Consider the following 19,263-nt stretch of genomic DNA (forward strand, 5'->3'; position numbering starts at 1 on the left):
GACGTTTAAACCCCCCCCCCCCCCCCAATAATTTTTGCAAGTCGGCGCCCCTGTTACTGGGTGTCTTTACATCTAAAAGTTCACACATTTGAATTCAAAAAGGAGTTCCTTGAAACCCCAAAACATGCGTAATCTGTGTACTTGTGCAAAACAAAGTTGGATATTTCCTGTTATTCCTCAGCAAAAAGGTATTTATTTTTTGCTCAATAACTCGGGTGCCCCCCCTCCCCAAGAGAGCAAGGCGCACCCCACCCTAAAGAGCGCAAAGACCCGCCCCCCCCCCCCCTCAAAATTTCTATCACACAGTCTGCGCTATGACTCCCTCACCCTCTAGGTGGTCAGATTATTGTACAGAAAATATGTCATTACAAATATATTTTTAACAAACTATTTAACTTTGCTCACTGTGAAATTTTAAAGTTTCGCAACTTGTTCTGATCACCCGATGATCAAGAAAAAAAACTTATAAGACTACATAATACAAAGAATATTCTACAGTTACACCCCTCTAATGCGGACACTAATGGCAACGGTACAATTTTTTTGTCTTTAAATGAGGGATATACGCAGGACAGACATTTAATAATGTTATTAACCTTGGAATCAGGGGATTAAAAATTGTCTGCATTTGAGGGGTGTCTGTTAGGACAGGTTTTGCTGTATTGTGTGAAGATTTGTGCTATATATGGCATTTAAACTTCATACAGAATATGATAATGATTTTTTTTTTTTTTTTTGTCATTCTATGCAAGCATTTCCATTTATGCTTATTATATCGAGACATCAGTGAGATTTTTGTTAAAATTTAGAAATTATTAATTTTAGCAATGTTTCTTTTTTAGACACAGATGTGAGCAATGATGGACACTTGAAGAAATCTGTAAGTGTGAAAGATGTTCAGTGGGAGCTACCTCTAACACCGCAACGAAATACACCTCTTTCAGAAAGACAGCAAATTGCTCTTCTTTGCAGACTCAGTTCTAGTGATCAGTCTTCTACAGGTTCGTTTAATTAAAATTTTTGCTTGAACTACCGTAAAGTAAATGAATACATTCGTATATGCAGTAGAACTCGTATTATTTTTTAAGGTGTTATTTTTTCATGAGGCACCCTCTCCTATTGTTCCTTTTGATGAAAAAAGAAAATTTCCCATAGCTTAAAAACAAAAATTGAATAGGTATAACATACCTGCCAACTAGAGGTGCAGATTAGCGGTCGCCACTCGCCAATTGGCGACCAAAAATTTTCAATGGCTACCAAAGATTTCAGCGCCGATCGCCACCCCCGGGTGACCAAAGGGGGGGGAGAATCCCCCCCCCCCCAAGTTGAAGTTATCGATTGCACTGTGCTTTCGGATCCAGGTTTTCATGCTGTGGTAGTCACTCGTCTAGACTCGACGTCCCGTACTGACCTTCAAGAAAAGTTGAAATGTTGCCCCTCTCCTCGCTGATTTGTTGACCACTTCCCGTTTGCTACACCTACACTGCGTTCGGGGCTTAGAGCATTGTTCGGGGAGAGAGGGGGTGAAAACTGACCCCCCCCCCCCCCGGCGGTCCAGCAGGCATGATCCCCGAACCCAATCAAGGTCAACACCGCAGCATCTGCAGTGCCTGAGGAGGGGAAACGTAAATACGGCGGCGTAGCTAATTCTGATAAACTTTTTAAAAGGTTGAAAATGACGAGTAGAGGTAGCTCAAAGAGAAAATAATTGGATACATCTTCCAATACTTTATTTCAGTTCTTCAAAACGAAGACAACCAGCATCAAGTCAGTTTTTTTTTTCATTATTATAGAAAAAAAATTTTTTTTTTTTTTTGGAAAGATTACTGTAACGTGTGTGACAAACTAAACATGTCACCAAATACATTATTTTTCTGCTGTATAATACGCTATCGATTTAAAAATCAATTTTTAGAAGTACCAAATTACTTTAAAGTGGCCGACTTACACCGGTGTCATGAAACTTTTCACGACTTGCTTCGCGAAAATCTGCTTCCCTTGTTCCTTTTACATCTTGCGAATATTTTAATACAATATTTTTTTTTCAATCTGAAAATATTTTGACAGATGCAGGGTTAAATTAGCTTATTTAATGTTTATTTTTCATGACTTTTTATTTAGGGAGCCATATTAAATTTGAAATCGTACTTCGTGCGAAAAATTGCAGTTCGTGATTTAGATTTCAATCCTTTTACACCTTGTAAATATTAAAAATATTTTTTAAAATCGGAATTTATTTTGCGCAGGCTAAATTTAATTAGCTTATTTCGTGTTTGATTTTAATGAATGGATTTATTTTTGGATCCATGCTTCCTTTGTAATCGTACTTCGTGGGGAACTGCACCACGTGGTCGAGTTTTCAATAGTTTTGCATCTTGTTCATTTTTTAATATTTTTGACAAACGAAAGTTATTTTGACGTATACTACCTTAGATTAGCTTGGTCTATGTTCCATTTTAATAAAAGAATTAATTTTTGAAGCCACGTTTCCTTTGTAATCGTACTTTGCGGAGAATTGCACCTCGTGGTTGAGTTATCAATCCCTTTGGATCTTGTACAGATTTTAATATTTTTGATAGTCGGAAGTTATTTTGGCACAGGCTGCCTTAAATTAGCTTATTTTTATGTTTATTTTAAAGACTTGATTTATTTTTGGAATCGTGCTTTCTTTGTAATCGTACTTCGCGGATAACTATAACCATGTGGTTGAGTTTTAAATCCTTTTGCATCTTATACATATCTTAATATTTTTGACAGACGAAAGTTATTTAGACGAATGCAACCTTATATTAGTTGTTTTATGCTCTATTTTTATAAAAGAATTTATTTTTGAAGCCATGCTTCCTTTGTAACCGCACTTCGCTGGCAGCTGCACCTCGTGGTTGAATTTTCAATCTTTTTGCATCTTGTACAATTGTCTTCATATTTTTGATAAGCAAAAGTTATTTTGATGTGTGCTACCTTAGATTAGCTTGTTTCATGTTCCATTTTAATAAAAGAATTTATTTTTGGAGCCATGCTAACTTTGGAATCACACTTTGAGGATAATTGCATCTTGTGCTTTAGATTTCCTTTTGCATCTTGTACCAACATATTTTAATTTTTTGGCAGTCGGAAGTTGTCAGCTTATTTTAAGTTTTATTTTAATAAATAATAAATGCAATTATTTTCGGGAAACATGCCGACATTGCACACCAGTTTTGCTAATCTTGTTGCATTTTTAAATACTTCAGAAGTTTTGATAATTGAAAGTTATATTTTAATAACTAAAAAGCAATAAATCCTTTTTATATACTATTTTTACAAGCTTTATTTTAATCAATTTAATTTTATCCTAAAATATTAAATCTAAACATTTTTTTTTTTACTGTTGAATTTGAAATGTATTATTTCTATAAACGATACTAAATGTCGTATGTTGATAGGCAGATTTCTAGAGTAGTGGATAGCTACTTTATTATTAGTTCAATTCTAATTCAGACTTTTAAAATAACCATTTGGTCGCAAACTACAAATATTTTTCTAGTTTGTTTTTATTATGTGGTTTTGAATTTTAAAATTTGGTCCTACAAATTTAAATTTGCAAATATGTTGGCTAGGAAGATTCCATGAAAAGTGAAACCAGTAGCTCAAACAAATATTAGATTTTTAACTTAATGTGTTCCTCCATCCTATTTCAATCTAAATCATTCTCAGATTTCTTCAATGAGAGAAGGAAAATACTTACCAATCTTCACTGGTACTGATTTTTATTGTGCTAAGATTTTTAATACATAGATATATAAAATATATGTACAGTGAAGCAGAGTTTATACGTTTTTGAAGGGACTGTATGAAAAAAGTGTATAAGGGGAAAAACGTACAATAGGTATGCATTAAAATGTATTGGATTCTGCAGGGACCAATTCAAAAAACGTATCAAAGAGAAATGTATAAACGGTGCTTTTCTGTATATATATGTGTGTGGGTGTATGTTTGGCTACCAAAAATTTGAAGTGGCTACCAAAGTTTTTGGTGTTGGTAGCCATTGGCTACCAAAGAAAAATACCAGTCTACACCTCTACTGCCAACCCTTCCGGATTTCACAGATTTTCATGTCCTTTTCTGTTTTTCCTGGTGAATCGCATGAGAAAACATGAGGCAAGATTATGACTTCACTTAGTGATACAGCACATGACTTCATTGGGATCCAATCAAAGCGAGCGTCGCAGCGAGCAAATAGGGGCACAATTTCGGCACCGTTTATCAACTTCGTTTTTGCTCAGTTCGTGCTGTTTTTGCTTCATTCTTTTTTTCAGACGAGTAAACGTTATTTCCAAACTTTTAAAGAAAGCAATACAAGTAATTTTTACTAAACAAAAGTAAGTTCAATTGATATGAAATTCATTACTAATTTTTTGTTGTTAAATGTAAAGAGGGTAGGTGTCCTGTTTGATTTTATTTTGCATTAAAATCTTCTGGATAAGAAAAAATACCTTTTGGATTTTTTTTCTCGGAGGTTGGCAGGCATGGAATAATATTTATATGTTATTACTGTTGCTATTTATTTATTTGACTTTTTTGTCATTCATTTTTATTAATGATAATTTAAATTGTTTTAGACTTTGTATTTTATATTTCATTAAATCAGGTTAAGTCAGCAACAGTCAACTCTCAACTGTAAGTTAACAACTCAAATATCCATGTTTCTTTTTTTTACACAAATGTTAATAAATTTCTTTTCTCTAATAAGAATACTTGTCCTTTTTAGTTTTTAATAGTATGTAAAAATTTTAAATAACAATTTGGATAGTTTTGCTATTGCGAAAATTTCTGCAACTACAACTTTTTCAAAATCATTAGGGCGACATCGTCAATGATCATAAATATGGACAAGAGGTCAAACATCCTCCTCAATAAAGTCATAGGAGACTTTCATCAAAAATTTAATCTATTACCTTGGCGGGAAGGGGGAGAGTATTCTATTCTATTTATCCAAAAAGAAAATAAATGGAAAAAGAACAACAATTTTCATTAAAATTTGTATCTGTATTAGGTTTTATGTTGTTGAAAAGCATTTTTACTTATAAGAAGGGAAATGCCAAAATTTCAACTGTTACTTCAAGTAGTCTTATTCAGACATCTTCTTGTCAGAACAGGATGGTGTTCATATTTGTTTTGAAAGCGACATCTAGACTTGACGTCTAGACAGAGACTCTAGACGTCTCACTTTTTCACTCATGGTCTAAGCTTTTTCTTAGCCCTGGCTAATTGGGCGGTAATTTACTGTATATACTTTTTAACTTTATTTATTTTCCTTTTTTCTCCCCCTTTTGGGCGTACGTGCTTGAAATTTTAAAAAATGGATTGTATATGTGCGGAGGGGGGGGGTCAGGAAATTATTTTAAAAATTTACTTTGTTGTATTTTTTTCCTGAAATGTGTATTGTAATATTCTCGACTTTTGGTTTAAAATAAATCGGTGCGAGGCCAACCGATAACTAACACGACATTTGTCCCAGGGCCCATCCGTTTTTCCTTTTTCTCCAGAGCATTGTTAGGAAGTATTCACCCAACAGAATTTCCTCTGTAGGTTGGAGACTATATTGTTTTCTACGGCAGTAATGTTTTACGTCCTTTAGGACTTCCTCTGTCAAGAAACAGAAAAAAAAAGTGTTCGTGTTTCTCGTTTTTCTCGTTCATTTTTCTCCAGTTTTAAAGGTTATTGCAAAAAGCCGCATTTGTTACCATTCAAAGCTCTGAGTTTGAACAAGCTTGAACCCTTCAACTCGGATTAAAAATTACTGTTTCCACTTGTGTTCGAAGACTTTTAATAGGCAAGTTGAATTTTTAAATTAATATATAATATTCAATTTTAAAACTCGAAAAATCTACTTGAAAAGTACCTTTGAAACTCCATAAGGGTCAAATTTACCTCTAAATTTGAAGGCCTTCTAGTCTTTTTTCAACAACAAAATCATTCGGCAGGTATTACTCTTCTTTCCGAGCTTTTCAAGGTCTTTTTATGCATTCTACAACAACTGCTTCTAGCGAAAGAGCATTTTGCTCTTCGAAACTTCTAAAAACGGATCTCCGAGAAACACAATACAGCAGAAGAGATTTTAATTCAAAAAAAATCATGATGTTAGGGTAAATATTTAATTTCTTTTAAAAATAAATCTTTAAATTAAGCATTTTCAATAGTTTCAGCTAAATGCTGATCCCGTCCTCGTTTTATTTCTTCCTTTTTTTTTCAAGTTCGTCTGAAAAGAAAAGTCTCTTCCGAATCCCCCCCCCTACTCCCCCATCTCCCGCCAAAAAAATTACGAAACATCTCAACTTTCATTTACAGACATTCAATTTCGCAAAATTTCCAGGTGAAAAGTGTCTCCGAATATCTTACAACATCGTTTAAAATTGCGTTCAAAAATCGCTTAAAATTGCCTTTTTGGAGCTTCAATTTCGAAAGACCCTAACGTTACCAAATATGGTCCTACAATCACGTTTTTAAGACTTCATTTTCAGAAAATATTTGGGCAAGGGCTCCGAGCCTCCTTCCTTTAATATCATCCAAAAAATTGGTTTTTTAAATAGCTACTTATGAAAAATTTAAGTGGAATAGTCCTTGAACCCCTCATCATAATATCATAGAATATTGTGCTTAAGTTTTTAGGACTTCAATTTTGAAAAAAATCTAGGGGAGAGCCACTTCCTTCTAGTCTAGAATTCAGTGGGAGAGCTCCAGAACCCCTTCCCGTAAAAATCTTCAAAGTTTGTCTACAATTGCGTTTTTGGAACTGAAATTTTGAAAAACTGAAGAGGGAGGAGAAATTTCTTTCTATTTATATTTTTCAAAAAAAAAAAAGAAATAAAAACGATGGGGGAGAGTCCCAGAGCCTCATCCCTTACCCTATTCGCAACTCCAGCGCTCGAATATACTACCTTGTGGTGATTTATAAAACTGCCGGGAAAACTAAAACATTGCCACGTTGCGTTCCACGTATGTCTGCTGACGTAAACACAGGCTGTTTGTTCTGAGTATTTATTAACGCAATCGAAGTGCCTTAGATTGCTTTCAGCTACAGAAATTAATTCGTCCCTTAGTAGTATTCTCGAGCTTCTCAAAATAATGTTAGTTTTCATTATTTCCTTCTAAAATATGAGTTGATTGAGAAATGGTGAAAGCGAAAATTCTGGATTAACAAACTTGGATAACGTTATACAAGGTAAAAAATTTTACTGTTTTGTATGAATTTGTAAGAATATGGGTTTTTTTTTTTTAAATCTTAAATTAATTAAACTAACCATATTTTACAGTAGCATTTAGTTGGAATGGACAGTGTGCAAAATATTTTCTTGAATATATTATCGTAGAACAAAATGAAAAATGTTTAACCGAGAAAGAATTTACTTTATTCCTTTTATTCTCAGCTGAAAGGTTTCGCCAAATTTGTTTAGGGTTAGGGGGCGAGATTTCGCGTTTTTAGTTGAACCATTTTTAATTTTTATCATGAGTGGAATAAAATGGTAGTAAGATTACAGAATTCGATAAGTAAAAAGAAATAATGGTCAATCAACTGAAAAGAAAACTACCACCATATATCCGTAAGAATTTTGTTGATGATTTGCATAACATGACATAATTAAATCGTAACTCAGAAATTAGAAAAATCGAAACAGAAAAATTTTATATTAACCGATTCGGGAATTCGAGAGAAATAACTCAGCTACAAATGCAAAACAATAAGCGCTAGCCAAGCAAGGCAAAAAAGTATCATCTTCTTTCGATAATAATTTGTAATGTCATATTGAATTTTCTAGCATTAATTGTTCTTCTTGTCAGGCCACAATTATTTAGTTTTATCAAGAATTGATAAATATTGAATTCAACGTCGTGGAAATAGCTGCTTAGAAATACGAACTACGTAGTTTGCATTAATCTTTGACGTTTAGTAATGCTTCTTGAATTCTCATTTCTTTCTACGTGGGCCAGAATATCCACAAGACTTTGAAAATTAATTTAAAAAGAATAAAGCGAAAAAATCATACATACGAACAAAAATCACAACGCTTTTAGCATTTTCTTCGTTACCACGTGCGTTTGTTTTAGTTTTTTTGTCCGCCATTAGACAGTGACTGCAGTGCCCCCTATAGTTCGTTGGAGTTGCGAATTGTCAATAAATATGGCCTGTAACCACGTATAAGGCATCAATTTCTAAATTTCCGCGGAGTGCCTTGTACTGTTCTTTCCCCTAAACCAAAGACTCTAAAATTGCATTTTTAAAATTTAGATGTTTCAAAAAATAGAGGGATTTGGTGAGCAAATCAAATCAAATTGATGAGATTTTTTCCCATTGTGCTCCCCCCCCCCCTCCCCTGAAAAATTATTTCTAGTTGCGTCACTATTGTGTTGTATATGCGTCGTGTGTGCATATATCGCTACAAGAGTTTTTTTTATATTCAAAAAATGTCTTCCTATTGTTACATAGAAATTATTACTTGTTTTAATTTTCTGCTTAAATAGTTTGTGACAAGTTATCAATAATTTGAAGAAAATAAAAGGAGTTCGATATGCTTTTTTTTTTTTTTTTTTTGTCTGCATAAAAATTCTGAATCTGGGCAATGGGCTCCAGCAAATTCATATGCAGAAGGGTACACCCGCATGTAAATCGCTAAGAATTACTTTTTAAATACTCTTTTACTTTATTTATTTTTAGTTTTTTTAGATTTAGTTTATCTATTTTTATTTTAAAGCAAATACTGAGATGTATTTTCATCTTTGTTAAAGTTAATTAAATAATTTATAATTTTTACAAATGTCTCTGATCACAATATTTTTGCACTTTTGTAATTTGGTCTCTTGCTTAAAATAAAATTAATTTTACTCGTTCAAAGTAATTAGTTATTAAAAGATTTAAAATAATATTACTAATAAAAATATTAGACTAATATCTTATATGTTTAAACGAGCAATTCTTGTGGGTATGTATATATTTCTTATCTCGGAAACGGCTCTAACAATTTGGATGAAATTTTGGATTTAATTGTAAATTAGCATTTTAAGTTCATCTACATCAGTGTTTTTTCTGTAAAAACGTGATTTTTTACAAAAAACAGTTTGTTAATATAAAGTCTAATTAAGTTAAGTCTTGTAGTAAACTGTGAGTTGACGCATCAGGCAGACAATTTGCAACCATAACAATGAAAATTTGTCTCTTCTCGCATTAAAATTTTATACTTGCTTAGGGTTGCCAGGCTTGGCTGATATTGGCCCCTTTGGCTAATTTTAAACACACTTGGCTGAAAACAAATTCAAAAGCATTATGTAAGTTGATGTAAGGCTTTTTCTCTTTTTTAAGTGAAACTATTGCTTGACCATCCTATTTTATTTTATTTTATTTATTTATTTTCTTTTTACACTTCAAATGGTTTAACATGTTTTTTAAATCACGCATCTAAATTTTATTTTGAAGAAGTGTATGTCTTGAGATTGTTTTTGTTTTGTTAAGACAGTTGTTATCATTTGTTGGAATGGTTTGTGGATCATCAGTTTTGATGGATAACATGCTGTATGTAGCATTTTCTGGCTTATAAACTAAAAGTACTTATTCAAAAAGAAAATCTCGATTCGGATAAAATCGTGAAACGCATCATAGTATGAAAGGAAGTATTCGGTTAAAACCCGATTTCACCATAGCAAAACTAAGGTCAAAATATTTTAATTACTGACAAGAAAATTGTATAGTGGAAACAAACGTAACAGATAGTTTAAAGCAAAATGTTGATTTAATTACATTCAGAATCTTCTTTGTTTGGTACTTTAGTGTTATAAGAAGGTCGAGTGCTTAATATTTCATTAACGTGAAGCTTTTCAAATATATTTGGAAAAGTTTTGAACCTTAAAAAAACATGAGTTGACAAAAAATAATTCTTTTAAAGCCGAGCGATGCTCGGTCGTCCAGGTACAGGTACTTGCTTTTTAAAATTCATATATTTATTTGGAAAAGCCAGGGAGTGAAAGTGCATCCCTTGCAGCACCGGAAAGTGTACTGGACATAAACGTGAGATAAATAATTTCCGTGATACATTTTGTAGCTTTTCCCAATCTGATTAATTAAATTTCCTTTTTGAAAGGCAGGAGGTGAAAGAGCACCATCGTGCCGGCAATCATAGACATAAACGTGATATTAATATCTCTTGTGATTTACTTAGTAGTTTAAGTTTTTTGTAGCTTGTCCTGTGTTTAAAATGAATTTAATTTTATTTATTTAACTCAAGTAAATATTTTATGAAAGTTTGAGTATTAAAATATATTTTTTTAGAAATTCAAAAACGGGGGGTGGGAGAGCGAGTGCACACATGATCCCCCACCCCCACCCCCACTTTTTCAAGGCACGAGCTGCCACTAAGGATATCGTACGTTAAGAGACTTGGAAGTTAAAAATAAAGCCAAACCATTATCGATGATTATTCATTGGAGGGATGTTATAGAAGACAAAAGGATTGCCAGAAAAGTGATTTTTAGAAATAAGTTTAGCGACAGAAAGCTTGAGCAGTATTTCAGCAGATGCATGGAACAGGAAGTGAAAAGTCAAACTTTTTTTTTTTTTAAGTAGCCCTAACAAGTTGCACAAAACATTACTAAAGGATACATTGGGAAATTACAAATGAACTGTAACGGTTGAAGAAAAATGATGAATAAAGTATGAAATAAAAAGGTTCGAAATGAAAAAAAAAATGCTGCACTGAGAAGAATTAAATTTGAGGTTGTTTGGGGGTTAAAAATTTAAAGATGAAGTAATTTTAAAAAATTTAAAAAAAAAAGATCTTATCACAAGTGCATCAATAGGGGAGAGTGTTGTACATTGGGACACTTTTCATATTTTAATTTATAACGTCAATTATTTGAATCAAATTCAAAATCTAAAAGTCACATTAAAATACCCCAACATATTTCTAATATATTTTTAAAAATTCAGACAGTTTGAATATAAAATATTGCCAGTCATTTAAAGTAAGAGTTCCAAAATTGTGCCAAGGTGCAACATCCTATTGTACCTTGAGCCACATCCTGTTTTCCATGAGACATTCTTCATGATTCAGGAAACAGCCATATACTTAAACCAATTTTGCATCAAAAAACATAATATATATATTTATATATATATTTATATATATTTTTTTTTCATGGTGATGAATTAAATCATGAATAATGAATAACAAATTATGAAATATTATCTGACATTAAATGTGTTTAAAAGACTACATAAGATTAGAACACTGTTCCGTGTTCCTAAATATATCATAATTATTAGGAACCATGCATATGTTGTACTTTGGAACGTGTCCTAAGGCACAAATGTATGGCTGTCCCAGGGTACAATCACCACGGGGCTTAGGAAAAACCAAAATGGTGGTCAATCTAGATGCACTATCATTATTTTCTCATAAAGGGCATTTAACGACATTTTTGACATTTATGTAGAGTCCGTAACGTGACCTTTTTTTGCCATAACGTTTTAATTTACCGTTTGATTTGCAAATTATTTTAATTTGAGCTGATGTCTTGGTAGGAAAAGCTTAAAATAAAATAATAGGCTAATCAAACAGTAAATTAAAAAGTTATGGTAAAAAAAAGGTCACATTACGGGCCCTACATAAATGTCTGAATTGCCTTAAAATGACCCATAATCAAAATATTTAATGTACTTCTCTTTTGTAACAAAATAAAATTCAGTTGATTAGTTTTACAAATACAAAGACAGAAAATGAAATAAAAAGGAAGAAAATATTTACTTTGGAGTCGGGAAATTTTCTTTCTCTCACAAAATTGTCAATTTTACTCATTTAATGCTGATTTTTTACTATGGCACCATTTAGTGATGAAGATTACTGTTAGAGATTACAAAAACATGGCTGCTCAAAATAGATTCTTAGAAATTAGCAGTGTCTCAAGGTACAACACTTTCCCCTACAATATTCCAAACCGCTCACCGTTCAAAAGAACAGTCGTTCATTTTTTAGGTGAACGAACAGATCTGTTCATTTTAAGGTTTCATTCTTTTTGATCTGTTCATTCATGAACTACGCATCCCTAGAAAATACATGCTTTCTGATATATTTTCATAAAAATATGCATTAGTGGAGGACTGGGGGAAATCCGTTAAACCACCACCCTCGACTTACACCAACTTTTGGCCCATCACTAAGGTTGACAGTCTAACGAAGTTGGACTGTATTTTGTTATAACATCAACCAACAAAAGTGACATAAAAGCCCCCCAAAAAATGCCTAAAATACAATAATATTCCACAGAATTATGCTGTTTTGTAATTTCATATTTTTGTTCAGTTAAACATCGAAAAAAGGAAAAGGAAATTGAATAGGTGATTTTGTTTTGATGAAAATTGATGAGGGTTAAAAATAAATCTTTATTTTTATCCCTCAGGGAAAATTTAATTTTGAACAGTACCTTAACATTGAATTGATTAACCTGATTGAGCCTGGAGAGTGTACTTCAACAGCCATTAAAGTTCCTCAACACCTGCATTTATGAAACTAATATCAACTAACTACCAACTTGTAAGATTTAGTCTTACATTGTAAGCTTTTTGGACGTGTTTGAGGTCTCTGATGTTGTTCTGTTCTGTTGCTTCAGAAGAGTGAAGAAACTGTAGGTGAAGCCTAAGATGAGTTCCAAAATGAATTTTGATCTGTAAAAGTAGATGATTTGCCGGATGATGCTGAAAATGAATAGGATGGATGAAAAATGGACTGCGTTGAAGAAATTAGTTGATGCCAATAGTGCATTGAAGCATGATAGGCTCTTTTGTTCTAGCTATACCTCACAGCAGTGCAGTGTGCGAAAGAATAGTTACTAGCGTCAGAAAGACAAGCCCAGAGCTGTGCAAATCTCTATCTCATAATAACCGGGAAAACATTTTAATCATTTCAAACTTACAAAAAACACTTGTTTTGAACAAATTTTTGAAAGCTGCTAAATAAGCAATTTATAAAAGCATAAGTTCCAATTTAAAAAAGTTTCATCAAAAGCAGAAACCTATATTTATTTTCAAAATTAATGGTGCTCATATCCCTAAATGCTGTGTTATGAAAGGTGTTTAAAACCACTTAAATAAAGCAGTCTAGTATGCCACATGCTTTGTCTCCAATGAAACTACTACTATTGGGTGAGTTCATTTTATCAAAACTATACTCAAAAAGGAAATTAAAAATGCACTTCAGTTCCCCCCCCCCCCCACCCAGTTATGTATATAATAGTTTTGCATATGTTTTGGTCAAGCTATATAAGTTAGCACATAGAGAGTATGTTTTTATGTATGGAAAAAAAAATTTGTATATGGAGAGGGTACATTACCACTATAGTAACTAATTAAACTGTCACTACTTATTCATGCCCAAATATTTTTTAACTTCTTGAATTAAAATAATTATTTTTGTTTTTTCAGTATATATATTACGTAGTGTGTAATATACCCAATTTAAGAATGTGCAATGATGTTTTCATACTTTTTATTTCTGTTTTAGTATGTGCGTTAACTGGCCAAATTACTCAATTTTAAACAAACTGTACCTGTTTTACAAACCAAATACACAAAACAATATACACAACATGCATAGTTAATAGAATACTCAATTGGCCAAGATTTTTTTTTTTTTTTAATTCTATCCCCTTTTGGTTTTCAAGTGTCTAAAATTCATTTTTGTTATTTCTCTGATTTTTGAGATACTGTAAACAAAAAAATTTAAACAAACATGCAATTATAATAAGAATGTGTAATTCGTGTGGTTCCAGCAATTAGTTTTTTCAATATGTATATCATTTTGTATTTTTGTCATAGAGTTGAGATTACGTAGAGGAATCCAGGCAGCATTTTCCCCTTCAAGAGAAACGTGCCAGAGCGGCTAACAAATCACATGGTGGAAAACTGCAATATTAGGCTTTAATCGCATATCTTAGCGTGCGCGAATATTTCATCAGGTTTTTTTTTTTTTTTCAACTTTTCGATTTGATAATAGCTTTTCTTTTCTTACAGTGGTTTACTTTTGATGTCAATCATTTCTGAAACACATTGATCTCCCCTCCCCCCCCCAAAAAAAAAAATAATGATAAATTCAAGGCTTGTAATTGCCAGCACAATTGCATTAAGTTTTTAAATAAAAACATAAAATAACTTTTTTTCATTTTTTTTTACAAATGTTTAAAAAATGAAATAGTTGTTTTTTTTTAATACTTACGTAATTTATGAAAAAAAAAATTTGTTATCATTAATTTGAAAAAAAAAGAAGGAACTGTATATATTGATAATACTTGCCCCCCCCCCCCCCCCCCCGCGCTCTTTAGAATGGGGGTTTTTTTAATTAAAAATTGCATTGAAACACCTAAATTATGAATTCGCTGAGAAAAACATGCCTCTTTTCAAAACTATCATTTGCACTTGAAGCCAATGAATAATAAATTCTAGAGATGCTAATTATTTTTAAATCCCTTAAAATAATATTTGTTTGGAAGGTGTAAACAATTGTTCTGAAATATCTATAGTATTTAATGAAAAGTAAAACTGGATTTTAAAAGCAACAATGAAAACTTCAGTAAATAAATGTAGCAAACATTTTTAAAGTTACGTACTTGTTTTAAATCTAGAATAATTTATGGAAAAAAGTCATCTTGTATCAATTAGTATAATGTTAAATACTTTTTTGTTTCATATTAAAAATCAAACGCAGCCCCCGATCTCCGTACCCACAGACCCTGGTGGATGGGGAGGGTAGGAGGGCCCTAACGGCCAAGAAATTGAAAAAAACTAGCACTAAAAGACTTATTAACGTTGCAAATTTTCACGCTGGCCTGTGGGGAGGGATCCTACAGATTTCGTTGCAGGGGGACCGAAAATTTAAAGATCTGGCTCTGATCAAAAGTCATTAAATGGTTCAGCTAGACATTGTTTAGTTTTTGAACAATTGCTTTTAATCAATCTACATAACAGAAGTACCATTAGTTAATGAGATATAATCTTACTACTATTATGTATGCGAAAGTTTGTATGGATGTTTGTTACTCTTTCACTCAAAAACTACTGAATGGATTTTGATGAAACTTTACAATAATATTGCTTATGCATCAGAATAACACATAGGGTATGTTTCGGTCCGTTACGCGGGGGCAAAACCCCCATAGGGGGCAAAAATACACAATTTTCATAGAAATTCTCTAATATGGGGGTGAAAAAATACTTGCACATATTAACATTATATGTCCATCGAAAGCTCTGATTTTTCTGCTGAAGATGGCACCTGTTCGAAATTTCTAAGTAGAATAAAAAATGAGTTATGATTTTTTTAGTTCCATGTTCGAAGGTTTTCCTCAACTCAATATAGTATTTAGTGTATCATCTCAACTCCGTGTCGATAGGGACAATTGTATTGTTGACTACTTTTGCTTTTCGTCTGACTGTTCAAGGCTTATCTAAAGTTAAATCTTTAAGTACACAAGATTAGAAATAATACATGGATTTGACTGATTATTTTCCAGTTTAACGCAACTTTGAGGCAATTAATGTTTTTTTTTTTATGTTGATTGAGTATATGATCGATCAGCAGGAATCTCGCCAAATGTTTTTTGTGGAATCATTTCAATAGCTAAGGTATTAGACAATTTATTCAATTGTCGCTGTTTGTGAAGGTAAAGACTATGCAATATTGTTTTTTGGTTTTCACCATGTAACTGAAATATTGCCATTTCTTTAGTATTTCTTTCTTTAAATCATTTGTTAACATGTAAAATAATCTGCAAACTAAATTAGCAAATGCATAATCAGCACAAATTTGCACACCATTTCAAACAATGGGGTTGTTTCCTTCAGTCAAAAGTAATACTTTTAGTCAGTGAAATGGATAGAATAACCAAAAAAAAAATATGGACCGAACGTGAGCGAAGCCGTAGGTAAAAGCTAGTGTATTATATAACTCATTGATTTTTCTATAAATACTCATGCATCAATTTAATTCATAAACAGAGCTTTTTTGCAAAAACATTTTTATTTATTTCTATGAAACATTTTATTGCTAATTTATTAAAAGCATTTAACATTCAATATTGTTATAATAAAAAGTGTTAATGATCATTAAAACAATTACAATGTAAAACGATACTGTTTTGTTTTCAATTCTATTGGCGATAAAATTGCTCGCCAAGTGAACAGACAAGAGTCGTAAGTCTATTCGCTATGAAAAATAATAAATATCAAAAGATTAATTCATCTTCAAAGGCTTTTAATAATTAAAACTTTCAAAATCAATATTAGAACCAAAACAATCACTAATTAAACAATGATAATTAATCATTTAATCTAAAAAAAAATAAAATATCACCATGTGGGTGAATGTTGATACATTTAAAAATCATTTTTTAATGGAATAACTGTCGCCCTATGAAATGTTACAGCACTATCTTTTGAATACTTTTCATGGCATCCAAAAGCTCAACAGTAGTGTACTATCCTTAATATTTCTTAAAACAACAGGAACAGTTAAAATTTCGGAGCTCTCAAAATCATCTCAACACAAATCCCATGCGGTCGACGGAACTGGTTACGGAGAGCCAAAATTTCGTCCTTAGGTCCTGTTACTTCATTTTGGAAACAGCTTAAGGGTTGCTCCACGCTCTCTACCAAAGTATCTTCACTCTACGGTTTTTGTCCCTGAAGCGAGTTATTACCCTTTTAAATGTGTAACAAATTTACATTTGACTTTGAACTTTAGTCTTTTGTATTTAATTACAGTGAAGTACCATTTATACGTTTTTGAAGGGACTGTATGAAAAAAGCGTGCAAATGAAAAAACGTATAATAGGTATACGTTAATGTGTAATAGACACTGCAGGGACCAATTTAAAAAAGGTATAAAAGAGAAATGTATAAACGGTGCTTCACTGTATTATTATACAGCTTTATAACTTAGCATATGAGACTATTATATTATGTACTATAACACATAAATGTAAAATTTAACTGCCATAAATAATTCAAATAACTTTGGACCAAAATGTAAAGGATTAAAAGTCCAATTTTTGCCTATAAAAATAACTTTAAATGACCTCTAAAAAATCAAAGGTCAAGATTAGAGAAAAAATAAAAACGGTTTCAAACATGGAGAGATCAAGAAAACAAATGGTTTCATATGCAGCTTTTAGGGATATGAGTTTCAAAAAAAGTAAAAATGGTCGAGCACAGCCATCCAATGAATCTGTATGAAATGCAGGGCCGGATTAACGTCTATTTATGCCCCTAGGCCAAACTTAGAGATTGCGCCCTCCTACTCCCTTCACATATTCGAAGTGTATCGAAATCGTATCCCCCCCCACCCTCTTCTTTCTCAGAGGCGTAGCAGCGTCCGGGAGATAAGTGAAAATTTCGCGCCCTTTCCCCAGTTTGAAAATTAAGGGATGGGTTTCATTTTCAATTTTCCTATAGTTAATGTTCAAAGGGGGGGGGCTGTGGATTTGCCGGTGCACTTCAGAAATTTGCCAAAATTGACGCTTCAGAAATGCAATTTTAGGCCATTTAACTCGAAGTAACGGTCATCTTTGATGATGTTAGAGAAAGGGATCGGTTAGGGAACTCTCCCCCTCCCTTTTCGAAATTAAAGTCATAAAACTAAGTTTTTGAAAAACTTTAATGATGCTGGGAGACAACGAAGAAATTGAGGTCCTGAAACTTTTTAGAGGATATTTTTTTGATGAGCGGCTTGCTTTAGCAAGGAACTTATTTGATATTAAAGACTGCAACAATCGAAGACATCTTTTATGATGTTAGGGAAATGGATGGGGTTAAGCCATTCTCCCCCAGAAAGTTTTCTAAATTAAAAACCTAAATACTTTATTGTGAGTCATCTTTAATAACAAAAGGAGGAGGGATGGAATTGGGTAACTCTCTTCCGTAAATTTTTCGAATTTAAAGTCCTAAAAACAAAGCTTTAGACAATTTTAATAATGTTGGAGAAAGGCTGAACTCTGCAGCTATCCGGATTTTTTTCTTTTTTTCTAAATTCAGGTTCTAATCTTAGGCGATTTTAAATGAGTTGGAGAAGGGGGGAGGGGATACTGAAGTCAAGGTCATTTCCCTGGAAAAACTTTGGGCTTGAGGACTTAAAAACAAAGTTTTAGACGATCTGTTGTGATATGAAGCCTTTGAAAAGAAAACTCTAAATATGCATTTGTAGGACTTCTAATGCATCTGATGGTGCTGGGTAAAGGGATTGGGTTTGAGGACTCTTTTCCGGAAAATTTTCGAAATTTTAGACCATCTTCAAAATGCTAAGAAGGGGAGGGGGACCCTCCTGCACAGATGTTCAAAAGTTGAGGTCCTATGAAAAAAATCTCGATAATGTTCGGAAAATATAGAAACACTCGGAAACTTTTTGAAACTAACGTTTCATAAAAAGCAAACTCAGAAAAACTTTGAAGATGTTAGTAGAAGTGGGTTGAGGGAATCTCTTCTGTAATTTTTTTCTGAAATTAAATTTATAAAATTCGCAATTTTAGGTTACCTTTGGTGACGTAACATGATGGGATTAGGCTCAGAAAACGCCTCCCTCACCACATTGCTACGTCCCGAAATTTTCATTCATTTCTTAAAATATGTTATCAAACATCTTGCCTCAATTTTTCTTTTTCAAAAACATTTAACTGTTTTGGTTTTCCATTGTGAAATTTTCAAATTTTCCGTCTCAAAATTTTTATCTGTCTGGAAAACAAATGTCTGTAGCCCAAGGAAAAAGCTTTTACCGGTTTGAGCTGAGATGATATTTAGCAGTGATATCTGAAGTATTTTTTCCCCTTTTTATTTACATTTAGATATCATGACTCTTGAATTCCTTGATAGTTTCATTTTTTACCTTGAAAATATTTAAAACTGCTGGTCTCTCTCTGTAAATATATTTAATTTTTCTTTTATTTTTATCAACTTTGTTGTGATCTAGATGATGTTTTGAAAAAAAAATATTCAGAAAAATAATATGTTGGAAGTGAAACCCAATAACAGAGGTAATTATAAAGGAAAAGATAGAAAATTGTGTCAAAGAAATTATTTATTAGGAAACTTGTATGCAATGCTTAGTGTGGAGAACTAAAGCAGACTATGGTGAATATTTTGTGTACAAAATAGGGGATATTATTGGCAAAGGCCGCAGGAGGTCACTGTGAACTCCCCAAAATTTCCTTATGCGTCAAACAATGTCTGACAGTTTGGAGACAACATAAAAATAT

At 32.5% G+C, this 19,263-nt stretch overlaps 2 protein-coding genes across 2 annotated transcripts in view; one reads left to right on the plus strand and one right to left on the minus strand.

Moving 5' to 3' along the window:
* The window catches only part of LOC129229257 (acidic mammalian chitinase-like), a 66,373-nt gene that overhangs the window by 44,561 nt on the left and 2,549 nt on the right, over positions 1-19,263 (minus strand). The window lies entirely within an intron of this gene.
* The window catches only part of LOC129230356 (ankyrin repeat domain-containing protein 12-like), a 30,434-nt gene continuing 30,184 nt past the window's right edge, over positions 19,014-19,263 (plus strand). The window contains exon 1 of the mRNA XM_054864753.1: positions 19,014-19,041. Coding sequence (XP_054720728.1) covers positions 19,014-19,041 — 28 coding nt within the window. The remainder of the gene's footprint in view (positions 19,042-19,263) is intronic.

This window comes from Uloborus diversus, chromosome 9, assembly GCF_026930045.1.
Source record: "Uloborus diversus isolate 005 chromosome 9, Udiv.v.3.1, whole genome shotgun sequence".
Classification (NCBI taxonomy): Eukaryota; Metazoa; Arthropoda; class Arachnida; order Araneae; family Uloboridae; genus Uloborus; species Uloborus diversus.